The following is an 18,875-nucleotide window of genomic DNA, read 5'->3' as shown; positions in this document are numbered from 1 at the left end:
CTTTTATATTACAGCATTGGAACACTTACTATAAGGCAAAAAATCACGAATATGGCGCATTCTTCAATAATGCCCTATTCCCAGGTCTTTTTTTTTTTTTTTGCTCAGCTTGTATGACAGTCAGTATTTTTAAAAATTTCCATAGCATTGGAACACATTAGGTTAACAAGTTTGCTAAATTTAATTGTCGAATATAGTGTGAAACGCAATCCCAAAATACTTAAGTAAGGACATGTCTCCCGAAATGCACTATTTTTGAAAATCATTTAAAGAAGATTCGTCCTCCTCAGCTGCAAATATACTCCGCTTTTCTGGGACCAGTGATCCTCTCTTCCATAGTTTGAGAACGACAGTTAGAAAGGTCCTGGCAAGCATATTCATTACAAACGGTCGGCACTTTGCAAACGTTCGGCTTAGTAGACTGGTCAAATGCCCTGAGTATTTTCTTTTCGATGATTATTTTCGCAAAAATAATAATTATAATTTACCTTTAATTTCATAGTGCGTAGAATATCATGCGACCTTGGTGGTAGGCAATATCTATTCTATTGTTGTGCTAAGGCACAGAAACAGCGATGCTATGCAATGAAATGGCTGCGTATTTCCGTCACCTGGCGTCAATGCAAGCGTAGTGTCCCTGTAGTTTCAGTCATGCTTTCGCTGTGATGGTGCAAAGGAAGGCTCTTAAAAGAATTATGTTTTCGGTAGGGCACTTATCCCAGTAGCTCAGGCAGGCGCTGCAATTACTTCCTAGCCTAGACCACATGCTCTGGCGTTGCCCCTCGTTACGAGGCACGGGCCAAATCAATCAGGACAAGTGGCAATCTGCTATCAAGAGCCCCGATGACGGGGCTCAACTATGGGCTGTCCAGAGGGACCACGATGTGGCGGTCGGGCTTGGCCGGACTGTCCCAACAAGGGAGCAGTCCCTTGCACGTTGAGTCGCGCACCTCCGGACTTTCAATAAAGTTTTGCATCCATCCATCTATTTAGTAGGGCCACTCCCTGCAGGTTCTGTTGTTTGGAGTTACTGATATTTGCTTTCAGCCATGGCATGTTGTAAATTTGGCTGCAACACATTCAATGAAGTACCGAGAGGAGCACTATGGGCGCTGCGCACCACCTATACAGGCGCCACCGAAAGCCGCGTAGCGGCGGCCGTTGGAACTGCAGAAGGGCTTCGTGGTGGAGACGCCTGTTTTCACTGCAAGCGTAGGTGATGTGCGTGCGCATGATTTCCCGCTTGTGCGCGCACAGTGTGAGCTAAGGAACCGCACCTTACAATAGTGGACATGCGTCCGATTTCACAGCTTTACGGGACGACATTGTCACCATACGCGCCAAGTGTTTGCCACAGACCATGGCCTCTGAGATCCGGCGCGCAACCTCGGAGGGCATGCACAGACGAGCATCAACAAGCTTCCCTACGAAGTTGCGGTCATCGTAAACACGCCGCTTTCCTCATAACGTCCCGACCGCTAATGGCTTCATTTATTGACATGTGAACCTTCGTTTTCTATGGACACACAGCTTCGTTTACATGCCATGAGTTTTATGATAAATTTTGAGGGAGCGCTGTCGCGTCGGTGATTATATGGTTTGTACGGGTACGGCCACGTGAAATGTCAGCGTGGGTAAAACTTCCAAACCAGCACTTGAGAAAAATGGCACGTATAGGACTCTGGCAATAATTACGTCAGTTGGGTTTATTGGATAATTTGATCTTTCGCCATTCAGAAAGTGCTGGCTCCAGATCTTGGTGTTCTTCGCGCGGTCCCAGGGGCTCCCGTCTTCTCTGAAAGGTCCATAAGGTTACTGAAAAGTAAAAGAAACAAGCCATTAGTTAAAAGTACACATTTGCAATATTCACAGTTTGAAAGAGAATGCGAAGAGTGCTCATACATATTGCTGTAAACCAAGTGCTTCATTGCAATCACTTTCAGAGGAGATACAAGACCACAATGAAGCAACATGAACATACATTCACCAGTTTCGTGCAAAAGAAAAAAAAAAACAGAAGTAGCTAGCACCACTAGCAAGAATAAAGAAAGAACACTTGAAGGTTTCAGTATCGACCCCACGCATTACACAACTTGTGTAAAGTGAATGTGCATTCGTGGCAGACATCAGGGCTTAAAGTTCGGGCATTTCCCAGTACCATGAAATCATGTAAAGAGGCATTCAAAATGAGGCTGAACGTCCTGTCCGAAGCCTTCGAGGCTCACAGGTGCCAGGTTGTTCAGCCGATATGCAGATAGCCGAGGCGAGCGCACAGCAAACATTCTGCGCCGAAAATCGTACGCCAGCGCGATCGATAGGTTGGGCAGGTTGAGCATGCATGGCGATTCCTTGCAGCATCTGTGAGATTCAATCGGCGCTTTTTTGGGACATCGCTGAAGGCTGAGAGAAGCGTTAAGTTGCGATAGAAAGCTCAACTGTCCCAGCAACAACAACACTAGCCTTGACGCTCACGGGAATACAGCTCGCCTGAGCCCGTCTACGCTTCCGAGCCGTGGCGACAGGCGGCGCTGTCGGCGCTTTGCGCAGCGCCTTTAGGGACGACGACGAAGGATCATAATTGCTGCTTGTTCGAAGTTGGTGGTCATCTTTCTGATGTTCGAGTAGCTATTTTAATAAAGAAAGAATGCTACTTTCATGCTGATGAAGTCACCCTGAAAAAACGTTATTTGCTCATTCGTGTATGGGCAAATGACGTTTTCCTTAGGTGATTTGCATTCAGTTTGAGCAGGGCGTTGTTTCGGTTTAATTTGACACATAAAAATGCCAAAGAAAACGACGTATCCCCATTTGTGCAGTATCCTACGCCTAATTCAGGAGATAATACACATTCTGGGGTTTTGCTTGCCAAAAGCGCGATATGATCCTGAGGCACACTGTAGCGAAAGCACTCGGGTAGATTATGACCATCCGGTGTTCTTCAAAGGGACCCTTCGCTCCAAATTACGCAAGTTTTTTTTTTCTAAAGCCTGCCCTATCGGCCGTTTGCTTGGTATTGGTCTCGATGAGTGCGGCGGCACCAGTGAAATCGGCCAGAAAAAAGCGTTTGATATTTTAACTTGCTCCCGAAGTGGGGTTTCCGCATGGACTGCAGCGTCGTACATGAACAGTTCCTGCTGCCGGAAGTAAGGTATTGCTCAGCATACTCTGTTCACTTGGATTGGTTGAAAAGAAAGAATATATTGCGCATGCTTCCGATATACTCAGAGTGAAGAATTTAAAAATTGTGATTTGTTTAATACTAGTTAGAGCTGCGAAAAAGACACCAGTTTGTTCATCAGTTTCGTTTTTTGTGCAACTGTGACACCGGTAGCGTTGTCGAATGGTTTACAGTGTGTGCGCGCTTTGCTCATTCCCCCGAATTCCAGCCGCGTTCCTGCATGACCCTTTGTCGCTGTCGTCCTCGTGTGGCATCGCTGTCGGTGGCATCTATGGAAGTTCTAGCGGCTTCCCTTCGTACGTAACAACGCATGGCGCGTCGCTTCCTTGTGGGGACTCGCGTTCAAAGTTAGTCCAGTCGCAGCAGTTCCTGGCGCGTTTTGACCTGCCATTGGTCAACATAGAGTCTTCTGCTTAATTGTGCGGCACCGAATACCTCAGAAAGTGTGGCGCCCACTTGCGGGCAGGGAGACCACCACGTGCTGCAGTGCTCCGGTCCAGCAAAATGTACGCCGCGTTTTGATTGGAAGCAGTCAAAACCAGGCTGACACGTCACTGGGTGAGCGAAATACGAACGGGTATGCATTTTCTGTCGTCTGCTGCTATTTTGAATGTCTGTATGCGTCTGCATGCGTTTATCTCCAAAATTATTTTTGGATTCATCTCAGGACGATACAAGAAACGCGTCGCAGCGTTAAACTACGCGGGTGAAATTGGGTGCAGGGCCCCTTTAACGTTGACCTAAATCTAAGTACACTCCATGGTGTCCTATTATTTTAGTTCCACTAAAATGCGGCCGGTGCGTAATTAGGTGCGTAAATCGCAATATGAAGGTTGTACTCTTATCGCAGGCAAATTTTTTAATTTCGTTCCCATTTGATTGTTTCGATTGATTGTTCACGTTTGATTGTTTTTTCCCCGTCTCGATAACCTTTCTACATTTCCACTTTCTTATTTCCCTCTCTCTTTCTTTCTGTTTTTCAGTATTACGTGCAAAACACCACCTGGACAAAACGACTCAACAGTAGACATCATCATATCCGTAAATGACGTGGCCACTAATGAGTTCAGAAAGTACGATGTCTTCGATCATCATGTCATTACTGCTGGCTTCGAATATAAGGTACGTGATAGTTTCTGTATTTAAGAAATACTTTACCTCCCCCACTCCTACATACTACATTAATCAGTGCCTTACCAGGTCTCTTGCCTTCGTGGCATTTCGTCTCTATTTCTTTTTTTCATAACGTGCTTTGATGAGCTCATTGTTCGTGCTTTTTTGCTTGCATATTATCTTAGATAATGGGCACTGATAGCATTTGCAATTTATGCATATGTTTCGTATTTTCATGCAACATTGCTTAATTTAAGCTTGTTTTAAGCCTACGTTGCTATTATAGGTATGCCCACCGCATCGTATAATATCTTCGCTTGAGACCCCTCAAGTGTTCCATGCAAAAAACACCTGGAGGTGACTAAAATCTTGATATAGATGCCTGGTGGTGGCACTCGCCCGTCGGCGTCCGTGTACCCAGCTGCATTTCTTAGTGTCCAAGGAGACATCGGCGGCGTCACGCGTTCCACGCCATTGAACCCACTATTCCTTCTTTATACTGGGGGACAACTTTGTGTGGCAATGGAGCCAAAGCTACGAGGGGGCGGAGCTAACTGCTCTGCGTTACTGCGCCAAAGTAGTTCTCGATAAACTGGTTTCGGTTTCAGTTTAAGCGTGACAGATCTTTGGACAGATACGCATTTGCTACAGTTCTTTTTTTCACATGGGGAACGACTGCAAGCCTTCCATACAGAATACAGAAACCACTTCGTGTCTTACCGTTTCGCACGCAGCTTACTCTGAAATATTTCGCCCAGCCTCGGAAGATGCTGCAGCTGCCACTATTCAAAGCATCCTTCGTAGGCAAGAAAAAACCAATAGGCCGATAGAAATAATCTGGACGCCGGGGCATACGGGTGTGCCCGGGGACAATACGGCGGCACACGGCTTCCGCAGGTGGGTCGACCAATCTTTCCCTGCCCCGACCCCTCAGATTAAACCCGTACGAGTTCTTAAGTCAAACGGCTCCCTCGGTAGCCACTGCACTATGTGCGCACGTCCCTACGTAATGCTAGTAAACAACGTGTTACGCAGATTACCTCACTGGTCTTCTCTTCGAGCAAGTCCCCAGGCCTTTCGCGCTCTCAAGAGGTATGCATCAATAAGGTATTCGCAAATTCTGCCTACACACCGTACTCTCTAGCAAAATGGCGACAACGCGACATTGAGACAGTGACGTGCACACACTGCGGGCTGCGCTACCACGCAGACCTTCGCCACTTATTATTGAAATGTTGTGCATTCGATAAAGGCCGAGTGGCCGTACAGTCTTTGCAACGCACGAATTATCGTGAAGCGCTGCTTACGGATCCGAACACGCAGCTTTTATTTGCACAATATTGAAGTAAGAGCGGCCTGACCAAGGTGGTTTAGAGGGACTGACAAACCACAGTACTGACCACACACCGCCTCAGTACTAGTGACTGCTACTTAAATAAGTGGAAACCCTAAGACTCCGTGAACGATTATTGTAGCGTGGCAAAATCCCGCCTATTCCCACAAAGTACCTGCGCCTCCCTATTTCTCGATGAAGGACTTTCCGCCCGTCATCCCTGGTTGAGTGCGTTGAACCACTACCACTGAGCATGCAGGCATATTGGTGACTCTTTCCCTATGCTTCAATCGCCTCTAACCAGGGCGCCACTCAGAACCTCCACATTGAGCCGTGCAATAGTACGCTCGCTTACGTCTGTAAGCTGGCTAACCGAGCGCAATGCCGAAACGACGGAGTCCTGGTTGCGTCAGTCTCACTTGGGCATACACGTTGCAGACCACTTGCATCGTTTATTTTGAGAGTTTTTGGTTGAAAAGCCTATGCGGCGATTGAAGTTGCAAGCTACCGGAGGAAAACGGCAACGTCAGCGAGGAGGCCATGTGACCAGGGGCGTAGCCAAGGGGGGGGTTCAACCACACCCCCCCCCCCCCCGGAATTTTTCAGTTTTGCTTGCGTATATATACACGCACACATACAAACGCGCGCACAAACATGCAAAGTATGGTTCAACCCCCCCCCCCCCCCGAAAAAAATTTGTGGCGACGCCCCTGGCTATGTCCTTTTTTCTTTTCTGAAGGGAACTTATGCGACGCCAGTGTAGAATGTCGCAGCCAAAAAAACCGAAATGCTAAAAAAAACGCCAGCCCTGCGCTGAAACCGCAGCACAGTCACAGCGAAAGCTGGAAGAGCGGCGTTTCTAGAGCCCGTTGTAAGCTCTCTTGGGGCTACAATACAACTAGACTAGAAAGGTACCCACTACGCCATAAATCACAATTTTTGTGAAGTTGGGAAGCACCTACTAAGCCATTATTCGTCATTCTGCGGAGAAGTGAGGCACCAGCTACACGTCTGTAAGGCATTATGTGCACTTTGTTGACGCGACGACTGATGACGATGAAGAATTATGGCTCAGCCATTTGTAATGGGTTGGAAGCTTTAAACGGCCCACCAGTTATGTAATTTGCATTGGGTGACGCCCGCTCGCTATTTCCCTCTCCCGTCATGCTGTATAACATACGTTGACGTGGGAGAGAGACGGGGGGGGGGGGGGTAGGGGCGAATAACTTTACTGAGACCCCGAGGAAATGGATCATGCGCTCATGGGCTTCCTTGCCAACCAATCCAAGTGCACTTGCGAGGAACCCACTACGCTATAAATCATTCTAATTTTACTGAGACTGCGAGGAAGTGGATCATGCGCTTATGGGCTTCCTTGGCAACCAATACAAGTGCACTTGCGAGGAACCCACTACGCTATAAATCATTGTAATTTTTTAGAAGTAGGTGAGCAGGCACTGTGCCATTTTTCGTCATTCTACGGAGAGCGTTGGTACCTGCTAAACGCATGTAAGGCATTATGCGCACTTTGTTGATGCTGTGCCTGATGACGATGAAGAATTATGGCAGAGCCCTTTGTAATGGGTTGGAAGAATTCAACAACCTACTCGTTGCGCAATTCGCATTGTGTGACGCCTGGTTACAGAATTCGCGATGTGCGACGCTTGGTGCTTATTTTGCTATTCTACCACGCTATATTGCATATGCTAATGTGGTTCCTTCCAGAGATGAAGCCTGTATAGGACCTTTTTGGAAAGCAGTTTCACGCACCGGCATGGCTCAGAGGTTAAATACTGGGCTCCCACGCAGAGGGCCCAGGTTCGAGCCTCGTTCCATCCTGGAATTTTTTTCTTATTTCGTTTTTTTTTCTTATTTCGATCGATACTGGTTAGGGACACCGGCGGCGGCGGCGGACAACTACGGCGCCAAAAACGGCCGGTGAAATGATCTCATAACAGCTTTCGCTGTAAAATAATGCTCTTTCTCACATAATTTCACTAATAATTTTGTGGCAGTATCAATTTGAGGCTAAAAATAAGAACAACATTTCTGAAATGCTCAGGTTACACTCAGCAAATCAGTTTTGTGGGACTACTTTCAGCGGCGTAGCGTAACTATCCAAACGGCGTGGATCGGCTCTGTAGCCCTGACTGGACTGCCAACCCTTAGCTTCACCCATTCCAACTCTTTTATATATATTTTCGGCGTTCGTGCGGCATGGTGTATTCCTTATGTGAACGTTGTGTTCCACGCGAGGCCAAATCCACGTAGAAAGAAGCGCGCTGTTGAGATCTTGTTGCGCGGGACTTGGAAAATAAAGATTTGCACGGACCCTCGAAAGATGGCACTGTGGAGTAGCAACGAGCGACGACAGAGCGGGTGGATGACCTTCGCCTCCCCCTTTCCCCCAAAGAGGGACCCCTTTAAAAAGGGGAGCGGAGGCCGGCCTCGGGGCAATTGGGGACGATCGCTCTCAGCAGATCAGTCGAGGCACTACCCACCAGACAGGTCTACGCGAGCAGTCACAGCCGAGCAGAGCAACGTAGTCGAGGGTCACCATGCCCGAGAGGTCCGTCCACGATAATCTACGTGTGACCACCTGAGTATGTGTCGTTCTTGGGGACGAAGGTAGCCCGGCTGAGGCATTACCCGCCAGGCCGAGCTCCGTAGTCTCGCCGGAGCACGAACAACCTAGTTGCGGGACCTACGCCTGTCTCTAACCCCGCGTCACCGACCGCTCGATCCATTGCCAAACCTTCTGCGACCCCAAATAAATAAATGACGTAACAAGTGGTGGAGGTGCGGGGTAATGTAACGCAATGGAAAAAGAAGGAGTCCAGACGCGCAGAGAGCGCAGGAAAGCGGTAAAAGACAAACTTTGCTGCGAGTTCCGCGTGCGGTATGAGGGCGAAGAAAAAAAAGCGGAATCTCCACGTGCGCTTCAATTGCCTGTTTCAGCTATGCGAAAAGAACAACGCCGCTAAGCAGTAACAGATGCCAGAGAAAGAGTTACGCAGCCGTACAGTGCAGCTTGACCCCGACGATAACGAACGAGTAGAGGCGAACACCATGAACCGGCGGCCGTTCGCACCGTATTCCGGGGAAAAGGCGACGAAGATCTAAGTGACTGGCTACACCTGTACGAGCGCTACGGCCTAGCGCTGGCATGGACCGATGCGGAGAAGGCCGACAACCTGGTGTTCGCGCCGGAAGACGTTGCGCGACGGTGGTATGTGACGGCCCTACGAGAAAACAGACTAAAAACATGGGAGGACTGGCGAACGGCGCTGAAGGAAAATTTTTCGGGAGACCATGTTCGAGAATGGGCAAACATACAGCTGCAACAACGATAGCAGCAGCTCGGGCAGACGCCCCAGGAATATGTCTCGGGCATCCTGCAGCTCTGTGCCCGCGTGAACCCCGAGATGCCGGAGTCGGAGAAACTTCGCCATCTTCTGAGAGGGCTAAGACCCGAGATGATAGAGCGAGTGGCCATAACAAACCCAGATACATCCCAAGAATTTCTGCAATATTTGCAGAGACTGACTCACGTTGGAGCGATGGCAAGACACGCCCTTATGGCAATGCCGACGCATCCATTGGCGGGGCGATACACGGACACGTTCCCGCTCACAGTTCAGGACACGAGTTCGCGGGTTGACAGTGTCGGGATGCTGAACGAGCCATCTACTGTGCTGTACGCTCCGACCCGCCAGGAAACATCCGACAAGAGCACGGTGGCAGCTCTCAGTGCAATGCAGGAAACACTACGTGCCTTGACAGCAGCAGTCGACCGGCTCGGGCAGCAACATCGCCGGCCCTTCCCTCGTCGTACTTCAAGAAACACGAACGGGCAAGTCATCTGTTTTCGCTGCAATCGATCCGGACACATCGCAAGGCAGTGTAATGAGCCAATCGCTCCGCCACAAACTCATGACCATCCGGGAAACTAGTAGGCCCGGGTCATGGTGTCCGACCCGGCGAACAACAATGGACTCCCGTTTACGCGATCTTCCACCAGACGCAACTAATCACCCTTCCGGCCACGATTAACGGGTACAACATCAGTGCGATTATTGACACAGGGGCTGCAGTGAACGTGGTGTCCGAGGCGCTGGCATTGAGCTTCGGCAGTGTTGTGGGGCCTACTAGAATACGCGTAAGATCGGTGAGTGGAGAGGTTGTGGACTCGTGCGGGGAAACTGAACTGGATGTACATATTGGCGGGCAAGTGAAGGTGAGGGCTACTTTTGAGGTACGTTCAGGTTTCCCGCATGACTTATTGTGCGGCCTACCATTTTGCCGTGCGGGGAACCTTGTTCTAGACTTTCCAAGGAGCAAACTGGTACTACAAGGCCAAGAGATAAATCAATCCCTTGAGGAAGACACACCAACTAACCCTCCGGACACGGCGGCCGTGCACTGCCTAGACGAGCTACGTATTCCTCCCAAGTCCGAAGCCATCATCGCCGTCCGGATCGCTGCAGATGGGCCCTATTTAGTGGAACCTTTGGCTCAGGAACGAGAGACACACTGCCCCGTAGTGGCTCGCACTTTGAATATTGTTCGTGACCGGATCGGCTACGCTGGGATTGCCAACCCAGACGACACACCCTTGGCCATGCCAAAGGGTGCAGCCCTCGGAACGGCGACGCCAATTGTCAAAACAGTCCTGTGCGCATCTCTTTCCTACAGCAACATGGGTCCGAGTAACGAAGTACAATTGGGACGAGATTTGTCACAAGAAGAAGCTCGACAATTCCAAGCCTTACTGAAGCAATACGACCACATTTTTTCAAGGGCTACAGGTCCGATCGGACGAACAGACGTGGCTGAGCACAGTATCGACATTGGAACGTCTCAGCCAGTTCGGCAGAACCCTTATCGCAGCTCGCCTGTTGAACGCCAAGTCACTGAAGACCAGGTTTCAGAGATGCTAGAAAAGGGTGTTATCCGTGCTTCTACAAGTGCATGGTCATCGCCGGTAGTATTGGTACGCAAACGCGACGGGTCATGGAGATTCTGCGTCGGTTTCCGCAGACTAAACTTTGTCACAAAAAAGGATGTACACCCTCTGCCGCGTATGGATGACATCATGGATAGGTTATTGGGATCCAGATTCTTCACGACCCTGGATTTGGCCTCGGGGTATTGGCAGATCCCCATTCGGGAGCGGGACAAAGAGAAAACTGGCTTTGCGGCAGGATCTGGCTTGTACGAATTTAACGTCGTACCATTTGGCTTGTGCAACGCGCCCGCAACGTTTCAGCGCACGATAAACAAAGTACTGGCGAGCCAGCTCTGGAAAATATGTCTCGCTTATTTGGACGATATTGTGGTGTTTTCAAGAACAGCGGAAGAACACCTGCGAGACGTGCAACAAATTATCGAGGCTGTAGAAAATGCAGGGCTGCGTCTGCAGCCGAGCAAATGCCACGTTGGCTGTAGTAGTATCCGCTACCTTGGACATATCATTGACGGATGTACTATCCGCCCCGACCCTGAAAATATCCGCGCCGTTGAGGATACGAGGGCTCCATCGAACCGCAAGCAGGTGCGTAGTTTCTTGGGCCTCTGTGGTTACTATCGGCTGTTTATCAGGGACTTCGCACGCATTGCGCGACCGCTCAACGAGCTCACCAAATCAGACGTCAAATACTGCTAGAGCCAGGCATGTCAGGAGTCCTTCGACACCCTTAAGAGTCGCCTGACCAGCGACCCGGTCCTCCGATTGTTCAATCCTGACCTACCTATTGAAATCCACACAGACGCCTGCGGCTATGGGATCGGTGCCGTGCTTGTGCAAAGGAATGGTGCGGAAGAATATGTTGTCGGGTACGCAAGCCGGCACTTGAGCAAAGCAGAATTGAATTACAGCACGACTGAACAAGAATGCTTAGCTGTTGTCTACGCAACGAAACAGTTTCGACCATACATATTCGGCACGCCGATTACAGTCATCACGGATCAAGCCAGCCTCACGTGGCTGATGACAGCGAAAACCCCAATGGTCGACTTGTACGATGGAGCCTGTTGTTACAAGAATTTAACATCACACTGAAGCACCGCCCAGGCCTCAAGAACATGAACGCCGACGCGCTATCACGACTATCTTGTGACCCAGCACCAGCCGAGGAGGAGGAGATGCCCCCCCCCCCCCTTATGGTATCTCTAGAGGATATTGCAAAACTGCAAAGTGAGGATCCCTTCTTACGACCAGTAATTAACCACCTTCGGAAGCCAGAACAACCCGTCGCAAAGAGGATTTGTAAAATGGCAAGGCCATTCCGCCTCGTCGATGGAACATTGTACCGACGAGCCAAGGGCTTTGCGGAAGAACGACTAGCGTTAGCAGTTCCTCGCACACTGCGTCGCGAGATTTTGATAAACTGTCACGACGACATCACGGCTGGTCATCTCGGGATTGGGAGAACTCTGAAGAAAATCAGACAGCGGTACTTCTGGCCGAAAATGTTCAAGGCGATCACACACTATGTTCAGTCGTGCCCCGACTGCCAATCAAGGAACGTACCAAATACGAAACCAGCAGGAGAACTACAGCCCTTGGAGCCAACGCTACATCCGTTCCAACAAATCGGTATGGACTTTGTCAGCCCACTTACAGAGTCTGATAACGGCAACAAGTATATTGTGGTAATGATTGACTACTACACGAAGTGGGCGGAGGCAGTAGCGACACGCGAGGCGACGGCAGATTCAGCTGCAAAAGCCTTCTTGGACAGGGTCGTCCTTCGCCATGGTGACACTGAACGCATCATCACGGATCGGGGCCGCCACTTCACTGCAGCAATGATGGAAGAGCTATTCCGACGGACGACTACCAACCATGCACGCACGACGGCCTACCATCCGAGAACCAATGGCCTCTGCGAGAGATTCAACCGCACATTGGCCGTCATGATTAGCAAATATGTGTCATCACACCACCGGGATTGGGATCAATTCCTTCAGTACGTGCTCTTCGCCTATAATTCATCTGTACATGAGACGACAGGTTATTCGCCCTTCTTCCTCCTCTACGGAGGAGAACCTACATTGCCCATCGACGCGGCCCTCGGACTCAGGGATTGTGAAGTGCAGACGGCTTCAAACGAAAGCGTGGCGGCGCGATGGGAAGAGGTCAGACGACTTGTCACCAGGCGTGAGCTCCAAAGTAAAGAAAAAAGTAAGGAACGCTACGACGTAAAGCGGCGCACACAGAGCTTCTCCCCTGGTGACCTCGTTCACATAAGAATGCCAACATCAAGGCGTGGAAAGACAACCAAGTTCGTCCACCCATTTCATGGGCCTTTTCGTGTGGTGAGGCAGACTTCGACAAATGACTGGGAAGTGGGAACTAGGCGAGGGCGACGGGAAATAGTGAACGTTGAACGGATGAAGCCGTACATCACCCGCGAAATTGCAGACGACGCCACAGCAAACCTCCCAACAGGCATCGAAAACGACGGAAACATAGGAGTGAGCGATGCCCCAGCGGACCAACACAGCGACGATACAAACGCAGCCGGTCCCATGGGTACACACCACCCATCAGTGGCGGTCTTTGACAGTGATAGTGATGCCGTACCAGGAGTGTGTGAAGAAACAGCCGATTCCGTGGGTACACGCCTCTCATCGGTGCCAGTGTTTGACAGTGATAGTGCAGCAGCATCGAGAGTGTGTGAACGAACATCAGAGCAAATCAGTGACAACGCAAATGTTACCAAACCAGTGCGCGAGCGCCGATTATCAGTGCCAGTGAGTGAAAGTGAAAGTGCCAGTGCCGCGGACAGCGATGACGAATTTTTCGACGCTGCGGACATCGCAACACCCGAGTGGGACATGACTGCGAGCGCCAACGACGAAATGAACACTAGGCCGTGTCGACTGTGCAAAAAGCCTTGGCAAGAAGATTTTGTTTATTATTAGTTATTGTTTAGAGGCGAGCGAGGACACTCTGTGTTTTTGGGGGGAAAGTGATGTTGCGCCGGAGTTGGAAAATAAAGAGTTGCACGGACCCTCGAAAGATGGCACTGGGGAGTAGCGACGAGCGACGACGGAGCGGGTGTATGACCTTCGCCTCCCCCTTTCCCCCAAAGAGGGACCCCTTTAAAAAAAACGCCAGGCCTGCGCTGAAACCGCAGCACAGTCACAGCGAAAGCTGGAAGAGCGGCGTTTCTAGGCCCGTTAAGCTCTCTTGGGGCTACAATACATGTACACTAGAAAAGTACCCACTACGCCATAAATCACAATTTTTGTGAAGTTGGTAAGCACCTACTAAGCCATTATTCGTCATTCTGCGGAGAAGCGAGGCACCAGCTACACGTCCGTAAGGCATTATGTGCACTTTGTTGACGCGACGACTGATGACGATGAAGAATTATGGCTCAGCTCTTTGTAATGGGTTGGAATCATTAAACGGCCCACCAGTTATGTAATTTGCATTAGGTGACGCCCGGTCGCTATTTCCCTCTGCCGTCATGCTGTATAACATACGTTGACGTGGGAGAGAGATGGGGGGTGGGGGGCGAAGAACTTTACTGAGACCCCGAGGAAATGGATCATGCGCTTATGGCAACCAATACAAGTGCACTTGCGAGGAACCCACTACGCTATAAATCATTGTAATTTTTTAGAAGTAGGTCAGCAGGCACTGTGCCATTTTTCGTCATTCTACGGAGAGCGTTGGTACATGCTAAACGCATGTAAGGCATTATGCGCACTTTGTTGATGCTGTGCCTGATGACGATGAAGAATTATGGCAGAGCCCTTTGTAATGGGTTGGAAGCATTCAACAACCTACTCGTTGCGCAATTCGCATTGTGTGACGCCTGGTTACAGAATTCGCGATGTGCGACGCTTGGTGCTTATTTTGCTATTCTACCACGCTATATTGAATATGCTAATGTGGTTCCTTCCCAAGATGAAGCCTGTATAGGACCTTTTTGGAAAGCAGTTTCACGCACCGGCATGGCTCAGAGGTTGAATACTGGGCTCCCACGCAGAGGGCCCAGGTTCGAACCTCGTTCCATCCTGGAATTTTTTTCTTATTTCGTTTTTTTTTTCTTATTTCGGGCGATACTGGTTATGGACACCGGCGGCGGCGGCGGCGGCGGCGGACAACTACGGCGCCAAAAACGGCCGGTGAAATGATCTCATAACAGCTTTCGCTGTAAAAGGGGAGCGGAGGCCGGCCTCGGGGCAGTTGGGGACGATCGCTCTCAGCAGACCAGTCGAGGCACTACCCGCCAGACAGGTCTACGCGAGCAGTCACACCCGAGCAGAGCAACGTAGTCAAGGGTCACCGTGCCCGAGAGGTCTGTGCACGATAGTCTACGTGTGACCACCTGAGTATGTGTCGTTCTTGGGGACGAAGGTAGCCCGGCCGAGGCATTACCCGCCAGGCCGAGCTCCGTAGTCTCGCCGGAGCACAAACAACCTAGTTGCGGGACCTGCGCCTGTCTCTAACCCCACGTCACCGACCCCTGGATCCATTGCCAAACCTTCTACGACCCCAAATAAATAAATGACGTAACAATCTGATGCGTCAGGTGCCGCAACGAGCCCAATTCGATGAGTTTCTGAGATGTAAGTGCTGTTTCTACTAATTTCGACTGATTGTATGATCCCATAATACTTTGTAACATGCCAGCTCTATCATCTCCTACTCAACCCATCCCGCCAATTTAATAATTTTTTGTTATTTTTATTAGGATTTTAGGGCAAATCATACCGGTCACTAATAAAATTTACATTGCGATGGCTGTACACTACAAATGACTTACATAATGTGATTGTGGATTTGTAGATGAAGACATATATCACCTCCTTCTAGAATGCCCACAGCACAACGCACCCAGACGCCGACTTAAATCATCGCTAATGACATTAGACCGTACACCACTAAGTTTAAGCAAACTTTTGGGCCCGTGGTCAACAAGAGGTCTACAGAAGTGTGATTTAATAGCATTGAAAATTTTTCTGGAAGACAGCGGCATTCTTGGCCATTACTAGCGCATTTATGCTTTGTTTCGTTTTAATGGCAGATTGTATATTTATGTGCGTGTTGACTATTGTTTTCTTGGTTATGTTATGCAACGGTCGCGCTTCATTTTTTTTTAACATCACCGTGTGTACACATATATGTGATCGTTGAATATGTTGAGTATGTTGTTTTGACTGTCATGTTATGTCTTGACTGTTACGCTAAGTTGTATATTGTGTCTTGACTGTTACGCTGTTGAATATGTTGAATATGTCTTGACTGTTATGTTATGCCTTGAGTGTTACGCTAACTTGTATGTTGTATGTACTGCGGGTTAATTGTGGTTATATATTTGGACCCTATGTACGTTATGTTTATGGACCCTATGTACTCCAAAAGCTAAGGAGTAGCCGGTGCCTTATTTGTGCGCGAACATCTCCTTACATATTGTCTGTAAAAAAAAAATCACAGCATATCCACGGAGTGAATGATGATGAGTGGGCGAAGCTGCGGAGGTTCATCGGTAAACCGTGAATCTTCCGTGAATTCTGCCCAGTACATCATCACCGACGTGACATCTGGCTCGTTTATACTAAAGGTTCGATGAGAGTTATGACGACTTGCAGCTCACTTTAATTTTACATGTATGGTGTGAATTTTCATTGTTTAATCACGCACAGGAGAAATCGCACACACGCCCTACCTTGGAGGTCAAAATCCAGTGCCTATATATACGGGGTGGTCACTGAACGGTTGTGCAGCGCGAGCGGTCGGTTTTTTCAATCAAGACGCTGCCTCGCGACGCTGCCTGCGTCGGCGCCGCTCCGCCGCGAGGCAAGATAGGGGGGGGGGGGGCGATACATATCACATACTGTACGGGAGATCCGTTTACGCCGGACAACGGAGACGTGACAAGGTTAGACTAAGAGGAGCTACGCCCCTAAAACAGCATAAGTGCACTATAGCGTCAGTGAAATCTATACGACACAAATTAGGGCGAGCGTAAATGACACGTAGGAGTTCGAGGAATAGTAGTATCGTACAAAGTGATGGAACGACTTTGATGGAGCGAAATGTTTAGATGTTGTGCCCAGATGGTGCTCCTTTGAGTAGTTTTCACCCGCTTTTACGATGTTTTCTTCCAAAATGAAGTTCCGTATTGCCAAGTTGTACCTATGAGGTTATGAAGCCTCATTGGTTGCGTAACGCACGATACTGGTCTCTTTATGGCTGCTAGGACCCTACACTGAGAGGCATATTCCCGAATCACGGCCCAATAGCCGGGGGAACATCGGTCATTCTTCATGGCACGGACCTCGACTCTGGATCCAAAAGAAAGGTGACAATCGGCCCAACAGAATGCCAAATAAAAGGGTGAGCTATGAAAACATCAGACGTTTTTTTCTCTTACACATGCAAATACAAGACGAAGCTACAAGTTAATAATTGCTTTAAAACTTAAAGTGTTACTCTTGAGAGACATGACTGGCTATTCATTAAATTATTGTGGAAATATTCCAGACTGTTGAGTAACAATATTAGTACTATTTTATTCAATTCGGTGCTCGAATGGATAGCCACTATTACTTTCGATTATTCTATTATTCAATTTATTTTTCGCACAGTTTCTGAATACTTCACACAGTCGACTCGGCACACTCAAAACGTTAAATTGCAGCAAAATGTGACGTTTCGATCTCATTTATAGTGGACTTATTGTAGCCGAGCACGCTGTGTCGTGCAGGCAACTACACAATTCCTGCTGGATTGGATCACTCCTAGTCAAGGAGGATTAACCCTAGTGCTACTGGGACAGCACTCCCAGTACTACTGAAAATGGCCTTCCAGTGTGAAGGGCAGATTACCTGCTACTATTTTTGGCGAGTGTTAACTTGTCACATCTATAACTCCCTTTCTTTTACTCTCTTTTCGAGAGTCGCGCTTCTACACCTCTTCAAAGAGAGTATAATAGTATTCAAAATAGAGTTAACGTGTATCTTTAAAGAGGGTTCTATATATGGGAACTCGAGACTCGCTTAAAAGAATAACAGGTAATTTTCTGTCAGACTATATGTTTTGACAAGACATGTAGCAGTGGTTATTGTTTACATTTATATATAAGCAACTTATGTATACATGCCGCACATATTTCCCCTCATCAGAGTGAACGTGAATATGTTCACTCTGATGCAATGTAATTCATACAATACTATCTGCCGTGGTTATTCGAGGTAGACAAAACCTGCCTTCGTTCGCTCAGTGTCGCAGGCGAGGCACATTTCTGGCTTGGACGCGAAAGTATCCGCAAATGTCAGTTCACCTGCGGGAGTCGTAGGCCTCCTCACCACAGTTGTACGTAACGTGTAACAAGTAAACGATTGCTTGTAACCAATTACATTTTCTTGTTTTATGTAATATGACCAATTAGTGATCTAGAAATTGTAACGTTCAGGGTAATTCGATTACATTTGCTAGTAATTGATTACGGGTAATCGATTACTTTTTTTTCCAAAATCAAGTTGTAACCAGTCTTCTATGGCAGTTGTGCTACCGCAAAATATGCCACCGCTCTGTAGGGACCTTCCGTTGTGTCAAACGGGGGATCTGCAGAGCCTATTTTTCTCACCTTTGCCTTAGCCTTACCTGCAACGCCTTACCCGAGCGCTGGCAACAGTGAAGCATGACGCTTCATAGAGGATATCGACACTAACATCGAAACACTGCGCAACGAAGAGCTGTTGCGCAAAGTGTTCCTACGTTATAATCCGTCCTTCCCTCCAGCGCATACATTGAGAGAGTGTTCAGTGTAGCACCTCACCTCTTAGTGAAGAAACGTGGAAGAATCAGCGATGACGTCTGAGTTAACAACGCATAGCTTTATATTACAGAAGCTACAGTAAGCCTCCCAGCCTTCACGCACGCCTCGAGCCTTCTCTACCATGCAAGCCACAGTCCGTTGTAGTTAGAGTAAACTTGGGTTATCGCGTTACGGCAATGAAATTTCGAAGGAAGGGAACGCAAAACTAATCGATTACATGTCTGTAATTGCTCAGTTCCTTTTATGGAGCTGTAACTGATAAATGTAATTAATTACATTTTAAAGGAAGTAATCGTAATTGATATCGGTTACTTATTTTCTGTAATGTGTACAAGTCTTCTTCTCACAAGCTAGTCGTAGCACCAGTAAATAGACCTTGCAGTGGCACAGCGGACAGACTCCGTCTCATGAGGAGACGCCTCAAGAGTCCTAGAATTTTGGATAGACT

General features: G+C 48.6%; 1 protein-coding gene across 1 annotated transcript in view; it reads left to right on the top strand.

Annotated features, from left to right (window-relative positions):
* Positions 1-18,875, top strand: part of LOC119397247 (hepatocyte growth factor receptor-like) — a 101,114-nt gene that overhangs the window by 33,005 nt on the left and 49,234 nt on the right. Inside the window, exons 6-7 of the mRNA XM_049416503.1 lie at positions 4,162-4,300; positions 16,847-16,983. Coding sequence (XP_049272460.1) covers positions 4,162-4,300; positions 16,847-16,983 — 276 coding nt within the window. The remainder of the gene's footprint in view (positions 1-4,161; positions 4,301-16,846; positions 16,984-18,875) is intronic.

Source organism: Rhipicephalus sanguineus, chromosome 6 (genome assembly GCF_013339695.2).
Source record: "Rhipicephalus sanguineus isolate Rsan-2018 chromosome 6, BIME_Rsan_1.4, whole genome shotgun sequence".
Lineage (NCBI taxonomy): Eukaryota > Metazoa > Arthropoda > Arachnida > Ixodida > Ixodidae > Rhipicephalus > Rhipicephalus sanguineus.
This window is presented reverse-complemented; position numbering and strand designations above follow the sequence as displayed.